Below are 24,005 nucleotides of genomic sequence, written 5' to 3' on the forward strand. Positions count from 1 at the left end.
GCCTGGCCGGGCTCCGCCGGCAGGGGGCGCTGGGGACAGGGGGGCGAGGGGCGCGGACATCCGTCGTGGGGTGCTGCCTGCGCCGGGCCCTTCCAGCCCTTGAGGGGAGCGCGGCCTGCGGGGCCGAAGAGGCCAGAGCCGGTGGGGGCGGGGCGGGGCGGGGCCGGGGGCGGGGCGGGGCCGGGGGCGGGGGAAGGAGCCCGAGGGGCGGGGCGGGGGCCGGCAGCCGCCCTCCCTCACCCTCCCTCCCTTTCTTTCTTTCTTTCTTTCTCTCCTTCTCGCTCTCTTGTCTTTTCTTTGCCTCTGCAGCCGGCCAAGGGGGCGGGCCCTGCAGCCTTTGTTGCCCGCGGACCGAGCACAGCCGACCGGAGTCTGGGCTGGGTAGTCGGGAGCTGCACGCGGGCCGTGCATGTCCTGAGCCGGACCTGGGACCAGGCAGCGACCGGACGGGACGGACGAGAGCGTGCGCGCGGGGTCACCCGGTGGCCGCCCGGTCCCTGCCATGCCCGGGGGCCCGAGTCCCCGCAGCCCCGCGCCGTTGCTGCGCCCCCTCCTCCTGCTCCTCTGCGCTCTGGTTCCCGGCGCCCCCGGACCCGCACCAGGTGGGTGTCCGCCCCTCCCCGGCCAGCCAGCCCTGCCACCCCTTCCCGCTCCCCAAGTCTCGGTTTAGTCCCTCCTCAGCTTTGTGGTCCCCGCGCCGGCCCCGCTCTGCCTGGAGGTGGTCGTGTCTTCTGCTCCCAGGGTATTAGGGGACAGGGGTGGGGTCGGGCCGGCGGGGGAGTGAAGCGGCGCCTCTGGGGAAATTTCCTCAGCCCTTGATTCAGCTACTGACACTGTCTGTTGCCTGCAATAAGCCCCTTCCGCTCTTCGGGCTCCGGTTTCCCCACCTCGGGTGCAGCAACGCGCCTCGCTCCTGGGAGAACTCTCGTCCGAGTGGGCTGGATGGAGCGCGGTTTACCCACTGAGGATTTGGTTTCTCACACTCCTTAGTGGGGCTTTCCTGGAAAGCAGGCTGTCCGGGACACCGCCGGCGAGGGCGCCAGGTCGCAGGTCTCCGCGGGTCCCCGCCGCCCCTCCCCCCAGCCCCCCGCCTGCTCCCGCCTACCGCATCTGGGCTGCTGGCGCGGTCCATGGCGGCCGGGGGGACCGGGTCTTGCGCGGTCCTTGCACTTCCTGCCTCTCCCTCCCCCAAGTGTGAAGACGCCGGGAGTGGAACCGGGAGCAGGAGCTTCTTTTCCCGGCCATGGGTTAAACTCTCCCCGCCCCGCCGGGCCGGCCTCCGATGAGCCTCTGGCCTGCGTCCAGACTCTTGTTTGGCGGAGACCTGCCGGGCGGCAGCGCTGCTGGCGCGTCCGACGCAGCGCAGCGGGCCTGGGAATTCAGTAACCGAGTATGTAGGAGACCCCAGGCCCAGTGCTCAGGGAGCTCCCAGTCAGGGGAGGCGGTGGATAGTTTGGAGAGCCCTGCAATAGAGGCGATCGGCAGGCTTTGTAGGAGAGGAGGGGCATGAGGTTGGAGAGACTGGAAGGATGGATGGATTCTGGATGGGCTGTAAGGGCGTGGAGGGAGTGGGGGCCTCCCCTGGGGAGCATCAGTCGGGGGACTGGAGTAGGGTTACTTGCTGGGACGGAGTCGACCTACCTCCCCACTGGAGGGATTGTGACTAGAAAGTAGTCTGACATTTACTCTTGGTCTCAGAGGTTTGGGAAGTCAATGAGGGGAGCAGCTGATGAAAGCAGTGTTTTGGGAAGATTTGGTCTAGCAGCCATGTGCAGAGTACAGAGGGAGTGAACATTTAATGAGCACCTACTGTGTGCCAGCCTTACGGGTTCTTATTTCTCATAATCTCCACAACAACCCTGCAAAGCAAGTGATGGAAAGGTCTTTTATGGACCAGCAGACAGGCTCAGAGTAGAGCGACCTGTGGGGTTGGACTCCTGAGCTTCCTGAATGAGGCCTGTATTTTCCACTGTCCAGAACTGGGGGCTGAGGAGGATGAACCGGGCTATGGGAATGAGAGAGCAGGAAAATGCTTCCTTCAGGACTTGGGTCCAGGCCCCCTGGCAACTGTGGGAAGAGCTGGGTACGGTCAACCTGGTGGTATTCTTATGAGGATTAAATGAGATACTGAATATGTCAGTTGCTCAGTACAGGACACAGTGACTACAATGTAGTGGTCATTATTTTTATTAATCTGCCAGGCCAACCCAGGACTCCCCAGATGACCTGGACCTGCTGTTTGCGGGTGGAGGCAGGCCAGGCACTCTCCTCTACCTAATCTGGGCACAAATACTCCAAGGGTGGAGTCTGTCTCTAGTGTTCCCATAGATATAGAGCATGGGGTCCTCCCCGTTCTGCACTCCCTTGGGATTGGTGACTCTGAGGCTGCTGGCCTGTTTGTCATTTTCTTTGGAGCCCAGGACCTAAGCCTGGGGCTCCTCCTCCTACTGAATGTTACCTTCTTTGAGACCAAAGGGCTCATCCTGGGCTCACTTTTAGGAAAACATATCCTTTTTCCCCACTTGTGACTAACCCAGGGACCTGCTAGGGTTTCTGAGGCTGGAGCCCAGTCATGTCTCCTCGTCATGCTGTGTGGCACATGTGAACCCTGTGTGCATGTGTTTCTGTGCGTACTGGGACTCACAGAGGAGGGCATTCACATACCACCCTCCACCCTGCCGGGTATTTTTCCTTCTTGGCATGAGCTGTGGGTCATTTGAAGGGCTGGATTGTAACTCAGGTTCTTGATAGGGAGGTGAGGGTAAACACCATCTTGGCATTTCTTTGATAGAAACTCCAAAGTGACAGTTCTGTCACCCAGGGGAGATATTAAAAGTTTTTAACACCCAATGTGGCAGGAGCTTGGTCCAATCAGAACAGACCTCCTGACTTGGCAGAATAGATTTGGCCATGAATCTCTGGCAGTCCTCCTGAATGGCGCCTGTTGCCATTCCACTGTCACTTGAGCTCTGCAGGCTCAGTTCTGATGCAAGCACATGACCATTTGAGACTGGAACCTGCAATTACTCCTTGCTGGCACTGGGTGGTGCTAGTTTCAGCCACCAACATCTCTACTGGGGTCAACTGTAGGCTACAGTGAAAGTTACTTATTTTTAAACTTACCCCTGCACTCTTTGAAAATATTTTAATGAAAAAACAATACAAGTTAACTATAAAAAAAATTAATGCTGGTGGGGTGCAGTGGCTTATGCCTGTAATCCCAGCACTTTGGGAGGCTGAGGCTGGCAGATCTCTTGAGGCCAGGAGTTCAAAACCAGCCTGGCCAGCATGGTGAAACTCTGTCTCTATTAAAATACAAAAATTAGCTGGGTATGCTGGTGCATGCCTGTCATCCCAGCGACTCGGAAGGCTGAGGCATGAGAATCACTTGAACCCAGGAGGCAGAGGTTGTGGTGAGCTGAGATTGCACGACTGCATACCAGCCTGGGTGACACAGGGAGACTCTGTCTCAAAACAAAACAAAACAAAATAAAAAACCAACCAACAAACCAAACAAACAAAAACTAAACAAAACAAGAAAAAAATTATTGCAATAAAAGTGGCAACATCCTGTAAGTCTGTTCTTTTCTTGTTGATTGAAAAAGATGTTTTAGACCGGGCACAGTGATGCACACCTGTAATTCCAGCACTTTGGGAGGCTGAGGTAGGCAGATAATTTGAGCCCAGGAATTCAAGACTAGCTTGGGCAGCATAATGAGACCCTATCTCTACAAAAAAAATTTAAAAATTATCCAGGCCTGGTGGTCCATGCCTGTGGTCCCAGCTACTTGGGAGGCTGAGGTGGGAGGATTGCATGAGCCCAGGAGGTCAAGGCTGCAGTAAACCATGATTGCATCACTGCACTCCAGAAAGAGAGAAAGAGAGAGAGAGAAAGAGAAAAAGAGAAAGAAAGAAAAAGAAATAAAGAAAAGAAAAGAAAAAAACCCTGTTTTGGTTTGGTTTGGTTTGTTTGTTTTTAAGCCATTAGGCAAACAGATAAAACAACACGTTTTTAAAAGAAAAAGCTAAGTATATGTTAGAAGTTCTCTTGCTAATTTTCAGTCATAACTTAGCTCACATTTGTTATGTGCCAGCTATTGTTGTAAGCACTCACATGCTAACTTATTTAATTCTTACACAACCAAAGAGAGCAGCTGTAATTATTATCATCCCCATTTTACAGATGGAGAAACTGAGATTCTGAGTGGTTGAGTAATTTACCCATGGTCTCACAGATATGGGTAGCAGAGCTGGGATTCAAACCCAGCCTGTCTGGCTCTAGAGCTCACTAATCTGGATGCTTTTTACCTGCAGCATAGCTCTACTTAGCCCTGTCCACATTTTTGAACTTAATAGGATGCTTCTTTGTAACTCATCTGGAATTTCTGTCTTGCAATATTTGCCTAGGATCTAGAGCAGGTATTCTCAACAGGACTGTACATCCCTTGGGGCATGGGTCCTTCCCCAGAGATACTTTATTTTTTTAAAGCTTTTGGGGCCTTTTCTCCCCAGTGGTTGATTCCTCAGTTACATACCTGCTTCCATCCCCCAACCACATGCATTTGAGGACAAAACTTGCCTAAAAGAGTGTCATGTAGCTCCTCCAGTTGAGAACTTTAGAGCTAGTTGGCATCAGTGCCCCCTGACCTTCAGCTTATCTTTAGCTGCCTTGGCTGGGATTGTCCTTGCCCTGGGAACCAATGTTAATACTCACTTAAAACAAATCTTGGAGGGTGGGCATAGTGGCTCATGCCTGTAATCCCAGTACTTTGGGAGGCCGAGGCGGGTGGATCACCTGAGGTCAGGAGTTTGAGACCAGCCTGGCCAGCATGGCGAAACCCCATCTCTACTAAAAATACAAAAAATTAGCTGGGCGTGGTGGCTCGCACCTGTAATTACAGCTACTTGGGAGGCTGAGGCAGGAGAGCTGAACCTGGGAGCTGGAAGTTGCAGTGAGCCAAGATTATGCCATTGTACTCCAGCCTGGGGGACAAGAACAAAACTCTCTCTCAAAAAAACAAAAAAACAAAACAAAACAAAACGAGCCTTGGAATTGTAGTCTCCGCGAATTGTGAACCTTGGAAAAGTTAGGAAATCCCCCACTGGAAATGAACCTGGGAAGCAGTTCTTCCCTATCTCTGTCATTTTCGTCTCCTTGACCTGGGCTCCCCTCCTCATGTTTTTCTGGCCTGGATTCTCCAAGCAGATGAGGAAACAAACCCAGAGACATGCAGTGACTCAGATTATACAACTATTAAGTGGCCCACTTGGGCCTGCCCGGGGTCTTGTTACTTTCAAAGCCCATGCTCTATAGTGCATTATTTTGTCCCTCCATTGCCTTCCATTTTACAAAACACATGCCTGGGCCAAGATTAAACTTCTTGTTGCCCATTCTTCTGGCTTTTCCCCCACTTCTCTGAGGGTTTACCACACAGTGCCCCTACCACCAAGAGGCCCTCCTTGTCTTCACTGTTAAATTAACGTATGTTAAGGGCCATCTCAAATGCATCCTCCTTGATGAAACTTTTCTTCATTCTGATGCATTCATAAGGTGTCATCCCCTCCCCTTGCTTGGACCTTGTCAGCACTGTGCCAGAGTGGGGGTCTTGGATCTACCACACCCATTTTTCTGTTTTTTTTTTGGGGTGTGTGTGTGTGTGTGTGTGTTTGGGGGGGAGTCAGAGTCTTGCTCTGTCATCCAGGCTGGAGTACAGTGGTGCAGTCTCTGCTCACTGCAATCTCCGCCTCCCAGGCTCAAGTGATCCTCCCACCTTAGCCTCTGGAGGAGCTGAGACTACAGGCATACACCACCACGCCTGGCTAATTTTTGTATTTTTTGCAGAGATAGGATTTCACCATGTTGCCTAGTCTGGTCTCCAACTCTTGAGCTCAAGCAGTCTGCCCTCCTCGGTCTTCCAAAATACTGCGATTACAGGTGTGAGCCACTGCATCCAGCCATTTCTCCATTTGAAGGCAAGGATGGTATCTTATCCACTTTCCTGGACTTTGGAGCACCTAGTGCACCCTCACAGTTAGTAGCCAAGGGTCACATACCAAATGCCATGGACTAGGCAGGTAATGTAAATGAGCAAACAAGGTGGGCAGGGAGACAGATTTTTCCTGAAACGTGGGGCCTCTTGGCCCATCTCTTGTTTTCCCACTTTTGTTAGAGACTCAGTTCTTTACTGAGTGAAAGGAAACACAAGCATGATGGGAAAGGGAGCCTACTTGCAGCCACAGTACTGGGAATGAATAGGGAGTGGTGGGGGCTGAGGACTGGGGAGCATAGGCCCTTCCTAAAGGGAACTCACTGCTCCACCCTGGCCACTTCTGCCAGGCAGAAATTTAAGGCTGACATGGATGGATGATAAGACTTTTCAAGAAAAGCTGAAAATTGAGATTTTTGTACAAGATCATGTGATTCTTTTTTTTTTTTGAGACGAGTTCACTCTATTGCCCAGGGCTGGCAGCGCTCACCGGCCACTGCAAGCCCACCTCCCGGTTCACGCCATTCTCCTGCCTCAGCCTCCCGAGTAGCTGGGACCCCAGGCACCCCACCATGCCCAGCTAATTTTTGTATTTTTAGTGAAGATGGGGTTTCACCATGTTAGCCAGGATGGTCTCGATCTCCTGACCTCGTGATCTGCCTGCCTCGGCCTCCCAAAGTGCTGGGATTACAGGCGTGAGCCACTGTGCCCAGCCCCAAGATCATGTGATTCTTAAACATTGGCAGTTGACTAAAACGTTTTTCAGTATTTGTGTCAGCCAAAACAAACCAAAAAATCAATAACTGATCAACACAAGCAAATCTGCACGCTGTGATTAAGGAGTTGTAGTCCCATATACCCTTATTAGGATGTCAGAGCAAGGAGTCTCCTTAAATCTTCCAGTCCGGTGGCTTCTGAATGCCAGCCTCTGAATTGGCTAGATCAGAATCCCTGGGAAGGTCTAGAAAAATACAGAAAACACACATTCTAGGGCCCCCAGAGCCCTGGATCTGTGGAACCAGAATCTCTGGGCTGGGTCCTGGCATCTGCAGTTTTTCAGAGCTCTCCAGGTACTGTGATGACCAGTCAGGTTCACTCCCAGTGGGGGATTTCCTAACTTTCCTGAGGATCACAGTTCCTGGAGGCTCTTGGTAAAAACATAGCTTCCCAGTCCCTAGTCCTAGTTTCCTGGAAATGCTGATTTAGTGAGTCTGGGATGGGACCTGGGACTCTTTTTTAAGAAACTTATCTGTGAGGTCTGGAAAATCCTTGCACTAGTGGCCCACTGAAGCTCAATGACAGGGAAGATTAGCTCAGAGCCACACAGAACGTTGCCCCAGCTTACCCAGTCTCTTGACTCTCAGAGAAGGTTCTTTGAGGCTGGCACTGCTGGGGCGGTTGGGAGCAGAGGGAGATGCTCTCAGCAGGGGCACAGCACTGGCATGTGCAGGGCACTCTACATGCAGTTTGGCAGAGGACAGACTGGAGGGCGGGTTTGGTTTCTGTAGCCTGCTGGGATGGAGCTTTGGACTGGGCAGCAGCAGAAGGAACCCTGGTGGGATGTCAGCAGAGCACTCAGGCATTCATGCAAGCCTGAAGAGTCTATTGTCGTGAACAGCCAGGATCCTGGGAGCTGGGTATAAATCCAATCGAGAAACTCCTGATTGCCAAGTTTCCTAACTGTGCTCTTTAGAGCCTGGGAACTGCAGAGAGGGAAAAGGCCGGGGAGGAAAGCATGGGTGCCCGGCGCTCCCAAACTCCAGCACATGAGATTTCTTTTGAGACTAGACCTGGTGGCCAAAGAGATTTGAGAAACGTGATCTAATTGAACTTTTTCACATTAATGATGGGGAAACTGAGGCCCAGCAAGGGCTGGAGTATTGAGAATATAGAGCAATGTTACTGAAGAGACTGAAATCATTTGGGGGACTTGAGTTCCAGTCTCAGCACTGTCATTCTTACTGTCACTATGTGGCTCTAGGCCAGTCTGTCTACCTCTCTGAGCCTCCCTTTGCTCTCTCACCTAGGAAGCAGTCTGGACACCTTACTGCAGGTGTCCTAACTTGGGCTTCACAGCCTAAGGGACTGTGAACTCAGGGGATCCATGAACTTGAATGGGAAAATATTACATATTTACTTTTTGTAACCTCTCAAAGAAATTTAGCATTTCCCTCAATTATGAATATCATTAGCAAATCCCAACAGCACCTGTGGTTTTGTTACCAATAGAACAAACCAAATATTTTTCTATCTCATTACGATTGTTGCACGTATCTTGAAATAAGGTTTACGTTCATCACTACTTCAACATTTCCATAGTTGCCCGGCATAGTGGCTCATGCCTGTAATCCCAGCACTTTTGGAGGCTGAGGTAAGTGGATCACTCAAGGCCAGGAGTTCAAGACCAGCCTTGCCAACATGGCAAAACCCTGTCTCTACTAAAAATACAAAAACTTGCTAGGTGTAATGGCATGCACCTATAGTCCCAGCTACTTGAAAGGCTAAGGGACAAGAATTGCTTGAACCTAGGAGGCAGAGGTTGCGTTGAGCCAAGATTGAGCTACTGCACTACAGCCTGGGTGACAGAGAGAGACTCTGTCACAAAAAACAAAAAAAACAAAAAAAACAAAAAAAAAACCATAGTGGTTAAATATGCCACAAAATCTTGTTTAATTCCACACCCTACTTTTTAAATTATTTTTTGTTTTGTTATGTTTTGTTTTTTAGATAATGTCTCACTCTGTCACCCAGGCTGGAGTACAATGGTACCATCATGGCTCACTGCAGCCTTGACCTCCTGGGCTCAAGAGAGCCTCCCACCTCAGCATTCCAAGTAGCTGGGACTACAGGTGTGCACCACCTTGCCTGGCTAATTTTTTTTTTTTTTTTTTTGTAGCAACAAGGTCCCATTATGTTGCCCAGTTGGTCTTGAACTCCTAGGCTCAAGTGATCCTCCCACCTCATTCTCCCAAAGTTCTGGGATTACAGGTATGAACAACCATGCCTGGCCTTAAATTATTTGGATAACTATATTTCAGTATAATCAATTTCCTTGGTACTTCTGTGTATTTTATTTAATTTATTTATTTTTTGTGGCAGGGTCTCACTCTGTCACCCAGGCTGGAGTACAGTGATGCGATCTCGGCTCACTACAACCTTCACTTCCCAGGTTCAAGCAATTCTCCTGTCTCAGTCTCCTGAGTAGCTGGGATTACAGGCATGCGCCACCAAGCCTGGCTAATTTTTGCATTTTTAGTAGAGACGGGGTTTCACTATGTTGGCCAGGCTGGTCTCAAACTCCTGACCTCAAGTGATTCGCCTGCCTCGGCCTCCCAAAGTACTAGGATTACAGGCGTGAGCCACTGTGCCCAACCACTCCTGTGTATTTTATTTACTGCATTTCAAAACATTGTTCTGAGGAGAAGGAGTTTGTGGCAAAAAGGGATAAGAATCCAGGCCTTACTGGGAAATCCAAGAGGACAGAGCAACAGAGAGGGATTTTTAAACGGCAAGGGCCTGAGCAGAGGTCTGCCAATTTTTTCCATCCCTGGAAGCTTTCTTTAAATGAATTCTTGTATATAAAAGAAAGAAACCAGAGCTACTCTGTTGAAGTGGCAGTTAGGGGCCAGGGAGCCCCACTGGGGTGGCCTTTCTCTGTCTCCCCATTCCAGGAGGCTTGGAGACATTTGCAGAATGCTCACGCACCTGAGAGCACATTTTTCAATCCATCAGGCTAATAATAATCATAACAATCATAACTGCCATCATATTCCACCAGTGGCTCAGGCACTGCTAAATGTGGAGTAGCTCACCTGGTTTAATCCTCACAACAGCATCGAGAGTGTAAGTGCTGTGGTTATCTGCATTCTACAGAGTAGAATTTTGGTATTCAACAAATACCAAAAAAGGACTAAGTTCTGGACACTTCCTCTGACACTTAAATCTTCAACAAAGAATATAAAGGGCCAAGTGTGGTGGCTCACACCTGTAATCCCAACAATTTAGGAGGCTGAGGTGGGAGGATCAGTTGAGGCCTGGAGTTTGAGACCAGCCTGGGCAACATACCAAAACTCCCATCTCTACCAAAAAAAAAAAATTAATCAGGGCCAGCCTTGATGCCTCACACCTGTAATCCCAGCGCTATGGGAGGCTGAGGTAGAAGGATTGCTTGAGCCCAGGAGTTTGTCTGAGACCAGCCTGGGCAACATAGTGAGATCCCATCTCTATTAAAAAAATTAAAAATAAAAAAAAATTAGCCAAGTGTGGTGGCACCCACCTGTAGTCCCAGTCCCTTGCTACTTGGGAGGCTGAGATGGGAGGATGGCTCAAGCTCAGGAGTTGGAGGCTGCAGTGAGCTATGATTGCACACCTGCACTCCTGTCTGGGTGACAGAGCAAGACCCTATTAAAAAAAAAAAAAAAAAGTGCAAAGAATATAGATTCTTGCCTTCCTAGACTACATTGAGAGGGGTGCAAGAAAACAAATAAATAGAAAAAATACTGAAAATGCTAAGTGATATGGTATGTCAGAAGTGCTATGGGGAAAAACAAAGCAAGGAAGGGGGATAGGGAGAGCCAGGGAGTTGCAATTTTAAAATAAAGTCATTAGAGGAGGCCTCATTGAGAAGGAGACATTTGAGCAAGAACTCAAGAGTGAGTGCTTTAGCCACGTGGAAAACAGAGAGAAGAGTGTTTCAGGTGTAGGGAACATCAATGCAAAATCCTGAAGCAGGAGCATGTCTGGCCTGTGGAGGAACTGCAAGGAGGCCAGTGGGCGGAGTGGAGGGAACTCAGGCGGTGTAGCTGGAAATGAGACTGGAGAGGTTACCTTGCCTAGGGCCTCATATAGGCCAGAACTTTGTCTTTTGCTCCGTGAGATGGGCACCATTACAGGATTTTGAGCAGAGTAAGACCATGATCGCGCTGGTTTTGAATGTATCTTTCTGGCTTCTATATTGAAAACACGAGGGGAGGGGCACCTGGGGTAGGCAATAGTTGAAACAGAGAGACCTGTTAAGAAGTTACCGCAGCAATCCAGGCCGGGCGCGCAGTGGCTCGCGCCTGTAATTCCAGCACTTTGGGAGGCCGAAGCGAGCGTATTGCCTGAGTTCAGGAGCTTGAGACCAGCCTGGTCAACATGGTGAAATCCTGTGTCTACTAAAAATACAAAAAATAGCTGGGCGTGGCCGCGTGTGACTGTAGTCCCAGCTACTCCTGAGGCAGGAGAATCGCTTGAACCCAGGAGGCGGAGGTTGCAGTGAGCCGAGATCGCACCACGCACTCCAGCCCGGGCGACAGAGCGAGATTGTCTCAAAACAAACAAACAAACAAACAAAAAACCCCAAACACAAACAACAACAACAAAATAAGTTACTGCAACGATCCAGATGGAGAAACTGAGGCACGGAAAGATGAAATGGCAAAGTTAGTAGATAGCCCAGGGAGGATTTGAATCCAGATACTCTGACTCCAGCAGCCCCCTCTTGGCCACTCCCTTCTTGTCTCCGGCCACCAGCAAGGACCCGGGTCTGCCCTGGGCTTAGACGTTTGTGGTTCTCTCCCTGCAGGACGTGCAACTGAGGGCCGGGCGGCACTGGACATCGTGCACCCGGTTCGCGTTGACGCGGGGGGCTCCTTCCTGTCCTACGAGCTGTGGCCCCGCGCACTGCGCAAGCGGGATGTGTCTGTGCGCCGAGACGCGCCCGCCTTCTACCAGCTGCAATACCGCGGGCGCGAGCTGCGCTTCAACCTGACCGCCAATCAGCACCTGCTGGCGCCCGGCTTTGTGAGCGAGACGCGGCGGCGCGGAGGCCTGGGTCGTGCACACATCCAGGCCCACAACCCCGCCTGCCACCTGCTTGGCGAGGTGCAGGACCCCGAGCTCGAGGGTGGCCTGGCGGCCATCAGCGCCTGCGACGGCCTGGTGAGTGCGCTGGGACATGTATACTTGGGGCAGTCTCGGGTGGTGGGGATGTGGAGATTGGCTCCAGTCTTGCCGTGCACTTGTCTGGTGGCTTTGCCCAGGGCACTTTTCCTCTGCCAGCCTCGGTATTCACGCCTGTGAAGTGGGAGTGACAACGCAGGCCTCGTTGATCTTTGGGACAGCACTTCTCAAAGTTTAATGTGAAAGCCAGGTGGTGGTGCACCTGTAGTCCCAGCTACTTGGGAGGCTGAGGCGAAAGGATCACTTGAGCCCAGGAGTTCAAGGATGTAGGGTGTGATGATAGAGCTTAGCTGGTGATACAGCCAGACCCTAGGCACTAAAAAAGAAAAAAAAAAAAAAAAAAAAAAAAAAAGATTTACTATGAGCTCAAATCACCTGCAGGCCCTGTTTAAACAGAATGTTTGCAGGGTAGGTCTGGGGTGGCGCCCAAACACTTGGATTTCTGAAACCGTCTCAGGTAATATTGAAGATGCAGGTCCAGAGATCCCACTTTGAGAAACTCTCTTTGACTGGACTAAGTAACCGAAAAAGCAGTTGGCTTCTCTTCCCTGGGGCATCAGTTATGACTGTTCCTTCACAGGTCCCTTTAGGCTGCTCTTCTCCAGGAAAGCCACCCCTCACCCTGTAGCCATTCTGCAGGGTGTGGTGAGGAACCCCTTTCAGCCCCTCTGCCCGGATCAGCCTTCCGGGAAAAGCAGGCCTCAGCTTCCTGGCTTGGTCTGGCTGAAGGGTGGTGCTGGCTACTGCCTGCAGCCCTAATGGCTCCCTGTCTGGGGCTGATTAGAGCAGCTTCCATTCCAGGCGGAGCAGGGCCCCTTTCTGTTCGTGTTCAGGTGACCAGCCCCACTCTCCCAGCTCTGGAGGGTGGGGGTTTGGGAGGAGTAGGGGATGTGTGCACACTCTCAGCGTCCACTGTTCCCAGGAGGCCCTCAGCTTAGATTGCTCAGGCAAAAACCATGGGCTGTGGCTGCACAGGGCCTAATGACAGGGCAGCCCACAACATAAGCTGCACAACATCTGGACCTTTGAAGGCCCATCTACCCTGCACAGTATTCTCATTTATGGAGCCTGTGCCTGTCCCTTAATGTACAGTTGATGTTGTTGAGCCTGAGCAGCAGCTGTGCACACGGAGCGTCATTCCCATTTCACAGATGAGGAAACAGGCTCAGAGGGGAACTTGCCCAGGGTCACCTAGTCATTCAGTGAGTGGTGGGTGGGGGGGGGGGGACTCTGCATTCATACCCAGGTCCCCAGACCCAAGAGCTGATGCACTCTCCAGCCCTCCCTCCAGGCTCCCTGGTCCTGTGTGACCCAAGGGGCAGAATTGGTGCCTACGAGGGGAAGTCCGAGACACGTAAGACGACCTTCTTCCCTGTTGGAGCCCTGAGCTTCCTTAGGAGGTAGTGGGCATCAAAGATGCTTCCCAGGGCCCCTCCCCTCTGTGGATTCTGAATGCTGGCGGACATGTCCAAGACACTCCTACCAGCTTCCCTTCTCTGGGCGGCCCTGGGCCCAGAGAACAGGGTGTCCTGGTGGCCATGGGCATCTCCTCTGCTCGGGTGTGGGTGTAGATGCTTTGGAGTGATTCATTGCCTTAGGGAGATAGAGGGAAGGTCAGAAGCCCTGGCCAGCTGGGAGGGAGCACAGTGCTGGAAATGGCTGGCATGCAGAGGAGATATAGAATAGCCTGGAGGCCTGGACACAAGCTGCCCTGCTCAGGATAGCTGTCTGAGACTCTGGAAGACACCATTTTGTCAGATTGGGATGCAGACCCATTTCCCTCTCCTAATGGGGTGGGTGTGTGGGGCAGCATCCCCAGGGGCGGAGGCTTCTGAGCTTCACTTTGAAGGTTTGGCTGTGTGTGAAATGGGCTTTCCAGGTGGAGGCTACAGAGTGTGCAAAGGCCCAGTGGGATGAAAGTGCAGAGTGTCTGTGGGCAGTCACAGGTGGTGTGGGCAGTGGGGGCTCAGCTGGACAGGACGGGTCTCTGGGACATGCAGGAAGAACAGCTGAGGGCCAGCCCTCCCTGTGTGACCCTAGTGCTTCTTCCCCAGAAAGGTGTGTTCCAGCTCTCCAATGAGGACTACTTCATTGAGCCCCTGGATGGTGCCCCGGCCCGGTCTGGCCACGCCCAGCCCCATGTGGTGTACAAGCGTCAGGTCCCGGAGAGGTTGGCACAATGGGGTGATTCCAGTGCTCCAAGCACCTGTGGGGTGCAAGGTATGCTCTTCTGCTCCCAGTTCTCGGGTGGGTGCTGGGCCTGGGGACATGAAGGGGCCTTTCTAGAAGCCCCTCTTAACATCCCCATGCCCAGTGCCCCTTAGACCAGGGGACACAGATAGACAGACGGATACATCACCATAGCCTGTGCCCTTAATTGTGCCACAAGACTGTGTCCTCTGCCTTTCAGGCCTGCCCCAGTCAGTCCCCCAGACTGATCTCCTCCGCTCCATCTCACCTCCTTCTCCCACCTTGGGGCTCAACCTCCCTCTGCTCCCTCCCCCCCACAGCCTATGGCACCTGGCTCTGCCAGCCATTCTTCCTCCAGTGCCCAGCTCCAACAGGGCCACTAGCCAGGAACCTCCCTCCCTCCGCCACCCTGCTCCCACCCTAGAATAACTACCTCTATTATTGGGAATTGGAGTGTGGTACCCAGTGCCTCCTCTGCAGAGCAGCAGCAGTGCTGGCCAGTCCAGGTGAGGAGCTGCCTGCTAAGGGTTGCTAGGGTTTGGGGAATGTTTGGCTGGCATGCCAATCTCAAGTTGCCCACAGCTCTGGTCCTCTATTTGCTGGAGCACATATCCACGGAAGCATGCTTCTTGGCCTCAGTTTCCCCAGCTTCATAGATGTGCTTCCTCTTCTGATCTGGAGCAGCCTGGGTCAGGGGAGCAGGCCCAGGAGGGCCAGCTGGGCTGGATCTTGGCCAGCTTCCTCAGGCTGGGGTTTAGAGGGTGAGGTCAGCCTGTGTTGGGATGTACTAACCCCCCAAGAGGGGAGGAAGTGACACAGGGAGATAGGGGCTCAGTTGCCAGCTTTGTCAGGCCCAGGAGTTCCCCTCCCATGGACACAGTACTTTACTGTGTTTATATCCACCATTTCATTTGCCCTTTGAGGTCCCCCTGTGAGGCAGATCAACTTATTCCTATTTTTAGTTAGGGAATCTCAAGATGAGAGAAGGAAGGTGACCAGGCAGAGCCACACAGCACAGATCTGGGGCAGAGCCAGGAGGAGAATTCAGGCCCCTGGCCTCTGATCTCAGTGTGGTTCCCAGTGCCCCAGAGAGAGCTCACTGAGGAGAGGCCCTGGAGACATGTGCCCTGGGCCAGTCTGCTGGCAGCTAACCCCACCCCATCTGGACCTCCAGTGTCCCCGGAGCTGGAGCCTCGACGGGAGCGTTGGGAGCAGCGGCAGCAATGGCAGCGGCCACGGCTAAGGCGTCTACACCAGCGGTCGGTCAGCAAAGAGAAGTGGGTGGAGACCCTGGTGGTAGCTGATGCCAAAATGGTGGAGTACCACGGACAGCCGCAGGTTGAGAGCTATGTGCTGACCATCATGAACATGGTGAGTCTGTGTGGGCCAGGAGTGGGTGGAGGGGATAGTGTTGGGGGATGGGGGTGCAAAGAGTGGGTGCAGGGCAGGAAGGCTGGCAGGCTGGACCCCAGACCCAGGTCCAGGCCCCGAGCAGGAAGAAGGGTATCCAAGCTCCTGAGGCAGGAAGGGGTGGGGGTCTTGGCAGCAAGTCACCATGAGAGAGCCTGGACAGAGGGCTGCTGTGGGGACACCACAGGGTGTCATGCCACCGGGAGGGGGAGCGGGAGCCACAACTCTGTGCCTGCCTCGGGGCTCATAGACTAGTTGGTTCATTCATGCTTCCCTGCACAGATACCTCCTTCCTTTGTGTCAGGACCTGTGCTAGATGCTGGAAACACAGAAATGCCTGATGAGACCACACTCTGCCTGAGACCCTGCCTGAGAGATCAGCACACATTACAGTGGGAAGGATCTGTGCAGTTCTGTGGTCACTAGCTGGCAGCCTTGGGCAAATCACTTGCCCTGTCTGAGTCTCAGCCTGCTCATCTGTGAACTGGGCATGACGACAGTACCTTGTGGGGTTGGCAAACTGCTCTTGACCCCATATGATGGATGAGGTATCAGAGGCCTTGGGAGGACAAGTGACTTGCCCAGGTCACACAACGAGGCAGGGTAGAGCCACATGGGAGCCCAGGTGTCCTAAGTCCCACCAGGGGAACTGTGGCTGATTGCAGCTGGTGATTCCTGGAGCCGACTACTGCAGAGCCGCCACTCCCTGCTCCTGCCCTGTGGGTGCAGGTGGGAGGCCTCAGGCTTCAAGCTGCTTCCTGCAGCCCCTGGGAGGAAAGATCTCTGCTCCTGGCATTCTTAGCAGCCACCTGGTGGGCAGGCCACCATATAACCTTGTTTCTCTCCTGGGCTGGGTGGTTGGGGGCAAGGTAAGGGTGTGTGCTGTGAACAGGATGACATCTAAAGGAGCCCTGGGGCCAGGATCCTATGCTGCTGCTTCCCCCTGCCAGCCCCACACCTCCTGCAACCCTAAAGGAAGTACCCTCTGAGATCATCCAGTGTCTGGCCCCCTAGTTTATCACTGTGAAACCTGAGGCTCAGAGAGAGGAAGGGACTGCGTCCAGGGCTATTCTCTCTACGTGCTGACCACCACATCCCCACTACTTGAGTTCTCATCAGCAAATGCAGCTCTGGGCCAGTTCTTCCCTGACTGGGACACCCTCATTGGCTCCCTGTTCCATATGGAATAAAAGTCACAGCCTTCTGCCTGGCATTTGAGGCCTTGAAGGCCCAGATCAAGCCTCATCTGCCTAGGGAGGGAAGCCACTAACAGCCAGGGTTCAGCAGGGCTATTGCTGGACAGCAGGGCCTGGCCCCTGGGCTATAGGGGTGGAGCAAGGGGCAAGACCAAGTTCTCAGGCCTTGAGGTTCCCTCCTTCTCATTCTCAGCACTTTGAGGGCTCAGCCTGAAAGACCCAGGAGGCTGGCTGGAGCCACTGATGATTAACTGGGTTCATTTCACACCCGCTTTTCTGAGTGTTCCCTGTGCTCCAGATTCTGGGCAAAGTAAGACCCACCTGAGCGGGTGTTGTGGTTCACGGCTATAATCCCAGCACCTTGGGAGGCTGAGGTGGGCAGATCACTTGAGGTCAGGAGTTGGAGACCAGCCTGGCTAACATGGTGAAACCCCATTTCTACCAAAATACAAAAAATAGTTGGGTGTGGTGGTGCACACCTGTAGTCCTAGCCACTTGGGAGGCTGAGGTGAGAGGATCTTGAGCCTGGGAGGCGGAGGTTGCAGTGAGCTGAGATCGCGCCACTGCACTCCTGCCTGGGTGACAGAGCGAGACTCCATCTCAAAAAAAAAAGACCCACCCAGCCCAACAGGTGCCCCATAACTTAACCTGGGTGACAGGATTCAGGTGTTTTTGCCCCCCAGGGCCTGGCCCCTTCCTGGCTGCCTTGCCCTGGCTCATAGGACCCACGCTTTCACTTGGTAAGCCCCATCCCTGGGGAGAGGGTGGGCCTGGTTCTCACACTCACCTGCTCTGACAATATCAAGCTTTTCTGAGCTGGTGAGCCCAGCATTGGTCAGATATTCACAAGGCTCCAGCCCTAACCCACCAGGGGTTGGGGGCACCTTTGAGCCTGACAGTGCTGGACCCCCTAGGAGGCTGCAAGGATGGCAGGGACATGGGAACCCATGTGGCCAGCCTCTGAGGACGGCTGTATTGTGGGCTGAGGCCCTGGTGGGTTAGGGCTGGAGCCTTGTGAATATCTGTCTACCTTTTGTCCAATGTTCAACACCCAACATCTCACCTAAGCCTCACCCCCATTTTATTTATTTGTTTATTTAATTTATTTATTTTGAGATGGAATTTCACTCTTGTCGCCCAGGCTGGAGTGCAATGGCATGATCTCAGCTCACTGCAACTTCCTCCTCCTGGGTTCAAGTGATTCTCCTGCCTCAGTCTCCCGAGTAGCTGGGATTACAAGCGTGCCCCACTATGCCTTGCTAATTTTTGTGTTTTTAGTAGAGAGGGAGTTTCACCACGTTGGCCAGGCTGTTCTCCCTGGCTCATCCTCCCAAAGTGCTGGGATTACAGGCATGAGCCACTGTACCCGGCCCTCATCCCCATTTTCGAGTTGAGGGAACAAAGATTCAGAGAGGTCAAGGGGCTCGCTCAAGGTCACACAGCTAGTAAGTGGTAGAGCTGGGACTGGAACTCAGGTCTGTCTGCCTCCAAAGCCCCATTCTGTCTCCTGTGCCCCTTAATCTGCCCTGGAGAGGGGCAGACAGGGTGGGCCAGAAGGATGGGGAACAGATGTTCCCTCAGGATCAGATGTCTATTTAAGACTGACTTGTTGAGAGCCATCGCTCTACCCGGGATAAAGTGATGGATGTGGAAGAGCACAATCCTGCACTTGGGGACTCTGTCTCATTGTAGCATTTCCCAAGGAATATTTCAGGGAATGTGTTCCAAAGAATGCCAGTAGTGTACTGTGAAAAAAGATGCTGCTCGGCCGGGCGCGGTGGCTCAAGCCTGTAATCCCAGCACTTTGGGAGGCCGAGGCGGGTGGATCACGAGGTCAGGAGATCGAGACTATCCTGGCTAACATGGTGAAACCCCGTCTCTACTAAAAATACAAAAAATTAGCCAGGCACGGTGGCGGGCGCCTGTAGTCCCAGCTACTTGGGAGGCTGAGGCGGGAGAATGGCGTGAACCCGGGAGGCGGAGCTTGCAGTGAGCCGAGATCACGCCACTGCACTCCAGCCTGGGAGACACAGTGAGACTCCGTCTCAAAAAAAAAAAAAAAAAAAAAAAAGAAAAAAGATGCTGCTGTTGAGTAAGTTTGGCCACACAGGGTTAAAAAAAGTAAAACAGGCCAGGCATGATGGTGCACGCCTGTAGTCCCAGCTACTTGAGAGGCTGAGGTGGGAGGATTGCTTGAGCCCAGGAGGTCGAGGCTGCAGCTGGGCTGCAGTGAGCCGAGATCATGCAACTGCACTCCATCTTGGGTGACAAAGTGAGACACCGTCTCAAAAGGGAAAAAAAGGTAAAACAGACTTCTTTACTACAGAACTTCTCAGAGCCCTCAAAATAAATATGCATTGAGAATCCCCAACAGAATAGGCAGGCAGCATTCCCCAAATTTAGGAAATAAGCAGGGGCTTTGAAGCAGTGAAACCTGGGTTCTGAGCCCAGCTTCACCCTCTCTTTGAGCTTCAGTTACTTCATTTGTAAAATGAGGATAATTGTGCCTACCTTAGAAGTAAGAAGATTAAATGAGATAATGCATGCTAAGCCCCCAGCACAGGGACTGTACATGTTAGGCTCATTCAAGGTTGGCTGTGGCTATTTTTTTGGCTGCTGCAGTATTTGACCCACAGCCACCTTCAGGACAGCCACACCTTTCTTTACCAACGCTACCTACAGAGCCCAATTTATCAGTGTTCTCCCTGTGCTAGATTCAGACCTGAGTCCTAGAGCTTGGGTGGGTCTGTCCCAAGGATAGCAAGACAGGTCCCTTTTCACCCCATTTTCTTTCTTTTTTCTTTCTCTCTCTCTTTCTCTCTCCCCTTCCTTCCTTCCTTCCTTCCTTTCTTCATTTTCTTTCTTTTGGAGATGGAGTCCTGCTCTGTCACCCAGGTCGGAGTGCAGTGGTGAAATCGCAGCTCACTGCAGCCTCTGCCTTCCTGGGTTCCAGCAATTCTCCTGCCTCAGCCTCCCAGGTAGCCGGGATTACAGGCATGCGCTACTACGCCGAGCTAATTTTTGTATTTTTAGTAGAGATGGGTTTCACCATTTGGCCAGGCTGGTCTCGAACTCCTGACCTCAGGTGATGCACCTGCCTTGGCCTCCCAAAGTATGGGGTTACAGGCATGAGCCACCACACCCAACCTCCACTGTTTATTTTTAATGAGATAATACATTGGAAATATTGAGCAAGTACCCAAGGTACATTCATTCATTCAACAAATATGTCTTGAGTAACCATCATGTTCCAGGTACAAGACATGTCACTGGGGCTCTAAGAGGAAGTTTACATATACCTGGCCGTGTCCTCATGGAGCTTGTGGTCTCTTGAGGGAGACAGACATTAGTTAATGAAACCATTACCTTGTTGACGATGAAGGAGCAATGGAGGGAGGTGCTAGGAAGGACAAATTCATAGTGCTTTGGGAGTGTTAGATCAAATAAAAGCTCCCCAAAGGACATGACAAGGGGTTGAGGGCAGGAGAGAGGATAGGAGGTAACTTGGGGAAGACAGGTGGGAAGATGTTCCAGGCTGAGGCCATAGCATCTGCAAAGACCTTGTGTTAGGAAGAATTATGGGATTCTAAGAGAAAGACAGAGTGGTTGGAGCCAGAGAGTGAGAGGGAGGCAAGGGGAGGTCAGAGAGGAAGGCAGAGACCAGATCCAAGAGGCCTGTTGGCTAGGCTGGGGACTTCCGTCCTTTTCCTGGACAGTGAAGAGCCACTTACTGCTTTAGGCAAGGGCGTGTCATGATTGGGTTTGCATTTCAAAGACCGATGGTGGAGCCACTAGGCTGCAGGTGGCCTGGAAGGGCTGCAGAATATGGGTACACTCGTAGGAGACCTCAACAACTGAGCAGACGAGATGATGATGGCAACTTGGACGAGGCAGTGGTGTTGGAGATGGAGAGAAGAGACAGAGTCAGGCAAAACTTGGGAGGCAAAATTAGTTGGCTGTATTGGAGAAAGATGGTTCAGGGCTCCCAGGCTGCCAGCCTGTGTGTGAAGGCGACGGTGGTCCATGATATTGCTGTTTATCTTCCCCATTTCTGACCTTGGGTTCTGAGAGTGTCATTCATCCCCATAATCAGGGGCTTTGGTGCCCTCTTAACAGTGTTTGTTTGGTCCCTTCCTATTTTAATATTATTTTTCTTGATGCATTGCTAGACGCCAACTCACAACTGGCCTGTTCTGCCATCTCTGCCCTCTGGGAACCGGCCAGCTATCCCCAGTCATGGGCTGGCCTCTTTTTTGTTCTGAGGGAGTTTTAATTTTAAAAGAGCAGATGGCTTTCCCCACCCATTTCCCCTCACCTTGGCTTATCTTCCATCTTTTGGGGATAGCCCCGTCTCCTGGGGCTCAGTAGGGAGCCCCATGTAGCCATGGGGACTCTGATAGATGTGCATACCTGCCTCCTTGGCCCCATGGCTGCCAGTCCTGGGGAGATGGAATAGCAGAGCAGTGGGGAGGCTCCATAGCCCTGTGCCTACCCTCACTCTACTCTCTGGGCCCTGCCCAGGTCTACGCTTCACTGGAGGGCGCACTCCTGAGATGCTGGTCCTGGCATCCCCAGGTCAGGAGGGCACTGCTGTCATAGACCAGGGGCAGTTGGAGGACTAGGGCCCTGAGACAGGCCAAGAAACCAGCATTTGGAGGTCTTAACTGCCGTTGCCTGTGCTGGGTGGGCATGGAGTTGGTACTTGGAAGCAGATCCCAAACTGGTGCTCAAGAGAGGCTGCAACTCTGGGAAGGGGCCTCGGAGGCCTCTTGTCCTCTCCAGGTTCTGCTGCTGCTGGGTTGGGGCAGTGTGTGTGAGGTGTGGGGACACTCATGCATTCGTGTACGTGCATCACCTGTCCGCTGTGCAGCCTGTGTGTACCCGTGTCAGCATCCCTGTGTGTGAGCATGGGTGTGCGTTGCCCTGGGTGGGTGGGTGGGTTGGGGTGAGCATTGGCTGCTTGTATCCTTCATCCTGGTGACAGCCTGACCCCCCCATCTCTTGGGCAGGTGGCTGGCCTGTTTCATGACCCCAGCATTGGGAACCCCATCCACATCACCATTGTGCGCCTGGTCCTTCTGGAAGATGAAGAGGTGAGCGTTCATGTGGTCCCACGCTGCCCGGCAATGGCTTCGGCTGCCAGAGCCCTCCTGCACCATGACCTGTGCTGCTCTGTATGGAAGGGCACAGTGAAGGCCTCCTTGGCCTGGACTGTGTCCCCTGCCACCCCCTGGTTCCTGACTGACCCTCTCTCAGGTCCCAGGTCCTCTGCAGGAGGTTCCTACAGGAGGGGTGGTCAGGCCAGAAGCTGGACTGGTGCCTGCTGGTCTCCCACTGCCCTGCTGGGTCTCTGTCTCCTGCCTTTATATGGAGGAGAATTGGGCCTGACCCTCTCAGAGCTCAGGGGAGGCATGAGCGGTCATTCTCTCTGCCCCCAGGAGGACCTAAAGATCACGCACCATGCAGACAACACCCTGAAGAGCTTTTGCAAGTGGCAGAAAAGCATCAACATGAAGGGGGACACCCACCCCCTGCACCATGACACCGCCATCCTGCTCACCAGGTACTGCCAGCTGCAGGAGGGTGGGAGCCTGCATCGCAGGGAGGTGCTTCACAGCCCTGCGGGAGAAGCCCTGGTGGAGGAGGGGGCCGTGCTCTCAGGGATCCCCATTTTTAGGAGAGTTTCCGCACCTTTGGCCCAAGGCTGGATTCTGTCTGCACTTGGGGAGGTCTTTTTATTTTGAAATAATTGTGGATTTTCATGCTGTTGTCAAAAATAATAGAGAGAGGGCCTCTATAGCCTTCATCCATCTCCCCCAGTGGTAAGTAACATCTTGCATGACTAGAGCACAGTATCCCAACCAGGAAACTGACACTGATACCATCCGCAGACTTCCTCAGATATCATTAGTTCCACACGTACTGCCCTTTGTGTGAATGTGTGTGTATTCAGTTCTGTGCAGTTTCATCACTGTGGGTTCACCTACCCACCCCCACAGTCTAGATACAGATCTGTCTCATCAGAAGGATGTCTCGTACTACCAGTTTATAGTCACAGCCACCTTCCTCCCTCCTCCCCTAACCTCTGGCAACTGCTGATCTATCCAGAGGCAGTTATTTTCCCTCTGCTGGACTCTGGCAGCTTCTGTCAGCACCCCTGCTGGATAGTAAGCAAAATTGTTCTGTGCGGGTCTGTGCTCCCAAAGGCCAAAGAGATGCCCAGCGGATTGTGTGTGAATGAGAGCACCTGCTTCCCACGTGGCCACTGTGCTGGCCTCATGCCACAGAACGGTGGGAGGGACATCCTTTTCGCTTGGAATCAGTTCGGGGGGACCCTTCCCTGGCCTTCGCTCAGGTGGGCCTGGCACTGGGCCAGGTTAACCTGAAGGCCGCTTCTCTGCCTGTGCAGGAAGGACCTGTGTGCAGCCATGAACCGGCCCTGTGAGACCCTGGGCCTCTCCCATGTGGCGGGCATGTGCCAGCCACACCGCAGCTGCAGCATCAACGAGGACACAGGCCTGCCGCTGGCCTTCACTGTAGCCCACGAGCTCGGGCACAGGTACTGTGCCTGTCCCCATTGCTACACAGAGAGCTGAGCTTCACCCTCCCAGCCTGGGGGCACCGGGTATCCAGCCTGTGGGTCACAAAGTACAGGGGAAAGGAAGCTCTCTGGAGAAGGAGCCCCGACTGTGGCCATGTGCTGTCCCTGCACTGTCCCCTCCCCACAACCAGGCTGCTTCCCTGTAAAGCAGGAGAGAGGCCTGCCTGGGCATCTCTGGGACTGGCCTGGAGGGAGTCTTATTTAAAGGGGAGTTGTGATGGCCAGAAAGTCATCGTAGGTCTTTGGCTGTGCCTCCCCATTTCCCTCAGTGCTGTATTTTTTACTCTCGATCCCTGTCCCTGTTTCTGTTTGCTCTGTGGCCTGGGCCAGTGCCTGCCCTCTCTAGGCCTCTGTGTGCTTCCCATAGATTGAGGGGTTTGGATTCAGTGACGTCCAAGGCTCCCTCCATCTGACACCGCTGCCTGAGGCTCCTGCCTTCACAGGCCTCCAGCCACTTGTGCCCGGGCTGTTGAGCTGGCGAATATGGCAGCATCTTAGATTGTCCAGCAAGCTTTCAAAGGCAGGATCCCAGAGGGTTCTATCGTCAAAGCTGTCGGGGCCATCCATTCAGATGTCTGGGTTTCATGGGTGATGGCTGTGCCTGCAGGACCTTAAAGCTGCCTATGGCTGCAGAAAGAACAGCCTGCCGCAGTACTGCAGTTTCCTGGCTGTGTTACC

General features: G+C 53.0%; 1 protein-coding gene across 3 annotated transcripts in view; it reads left to right on the forward strand.

The window, feature by feature from the left end:
- Positions 1-257: 257 nt before the first annotated feature.
- The window catches only part of ADAMTS7 (ADAM metallopeptidase with thrombospondin type 1 motif 7), a 50,903-nt gene continuing 27,155 nt past the window's right edge, over positions 258-24,005 (forward strand). For 2 of the 3 annotated variants that reach the window (XR_004185087.1, XM_031668442.1), the window contains exons 1-7: positions 264-602; positions 11,554-11,909; positions 13,985-14,150; positions 15,295-15,491; positions 21,736-21,819; positions 22,165-22,289; positions 23,136-23,285. Coding sequence is in view for 2 of the 3 variants with exons in the window: in XM_031668442.1 (XP_031524302.1) it covers positions 503-602; positions 11,554-11,909; positions 13,985-14,150; positions 15,295-15,491; positions 21,736-21,819; positions 22,165-22,289; positions 23,136-23,285 (1,178 nt within the window). In the remaining variant the exon portion in view is untranslated. Of the gene's footprint in view, positions 603-11,553; positions 11,910-13,984; positions 14,151-15,294; positions 15,492-21,735; positions 21,820-22,164; positions 22,290-23,135; positions 23,286-24,005 lie in introns of all 3 variants that reach the window. The other variant, XM_031668441.1, reaches the window with a different exon arrangement.

This window comes from Papio anubis, chromosome 7 (assembly GCF_008728515.1).
Source record: "Papio anubis isolate 15944 chromosome 7, Panubis1.0, whole genome shotgun sequence".
Lineage (NCBI taxonomy): Eukaryota > Metazoa > Chordata > Mammalia > Primates > Cercopithecidae > Papio > Papio anubis.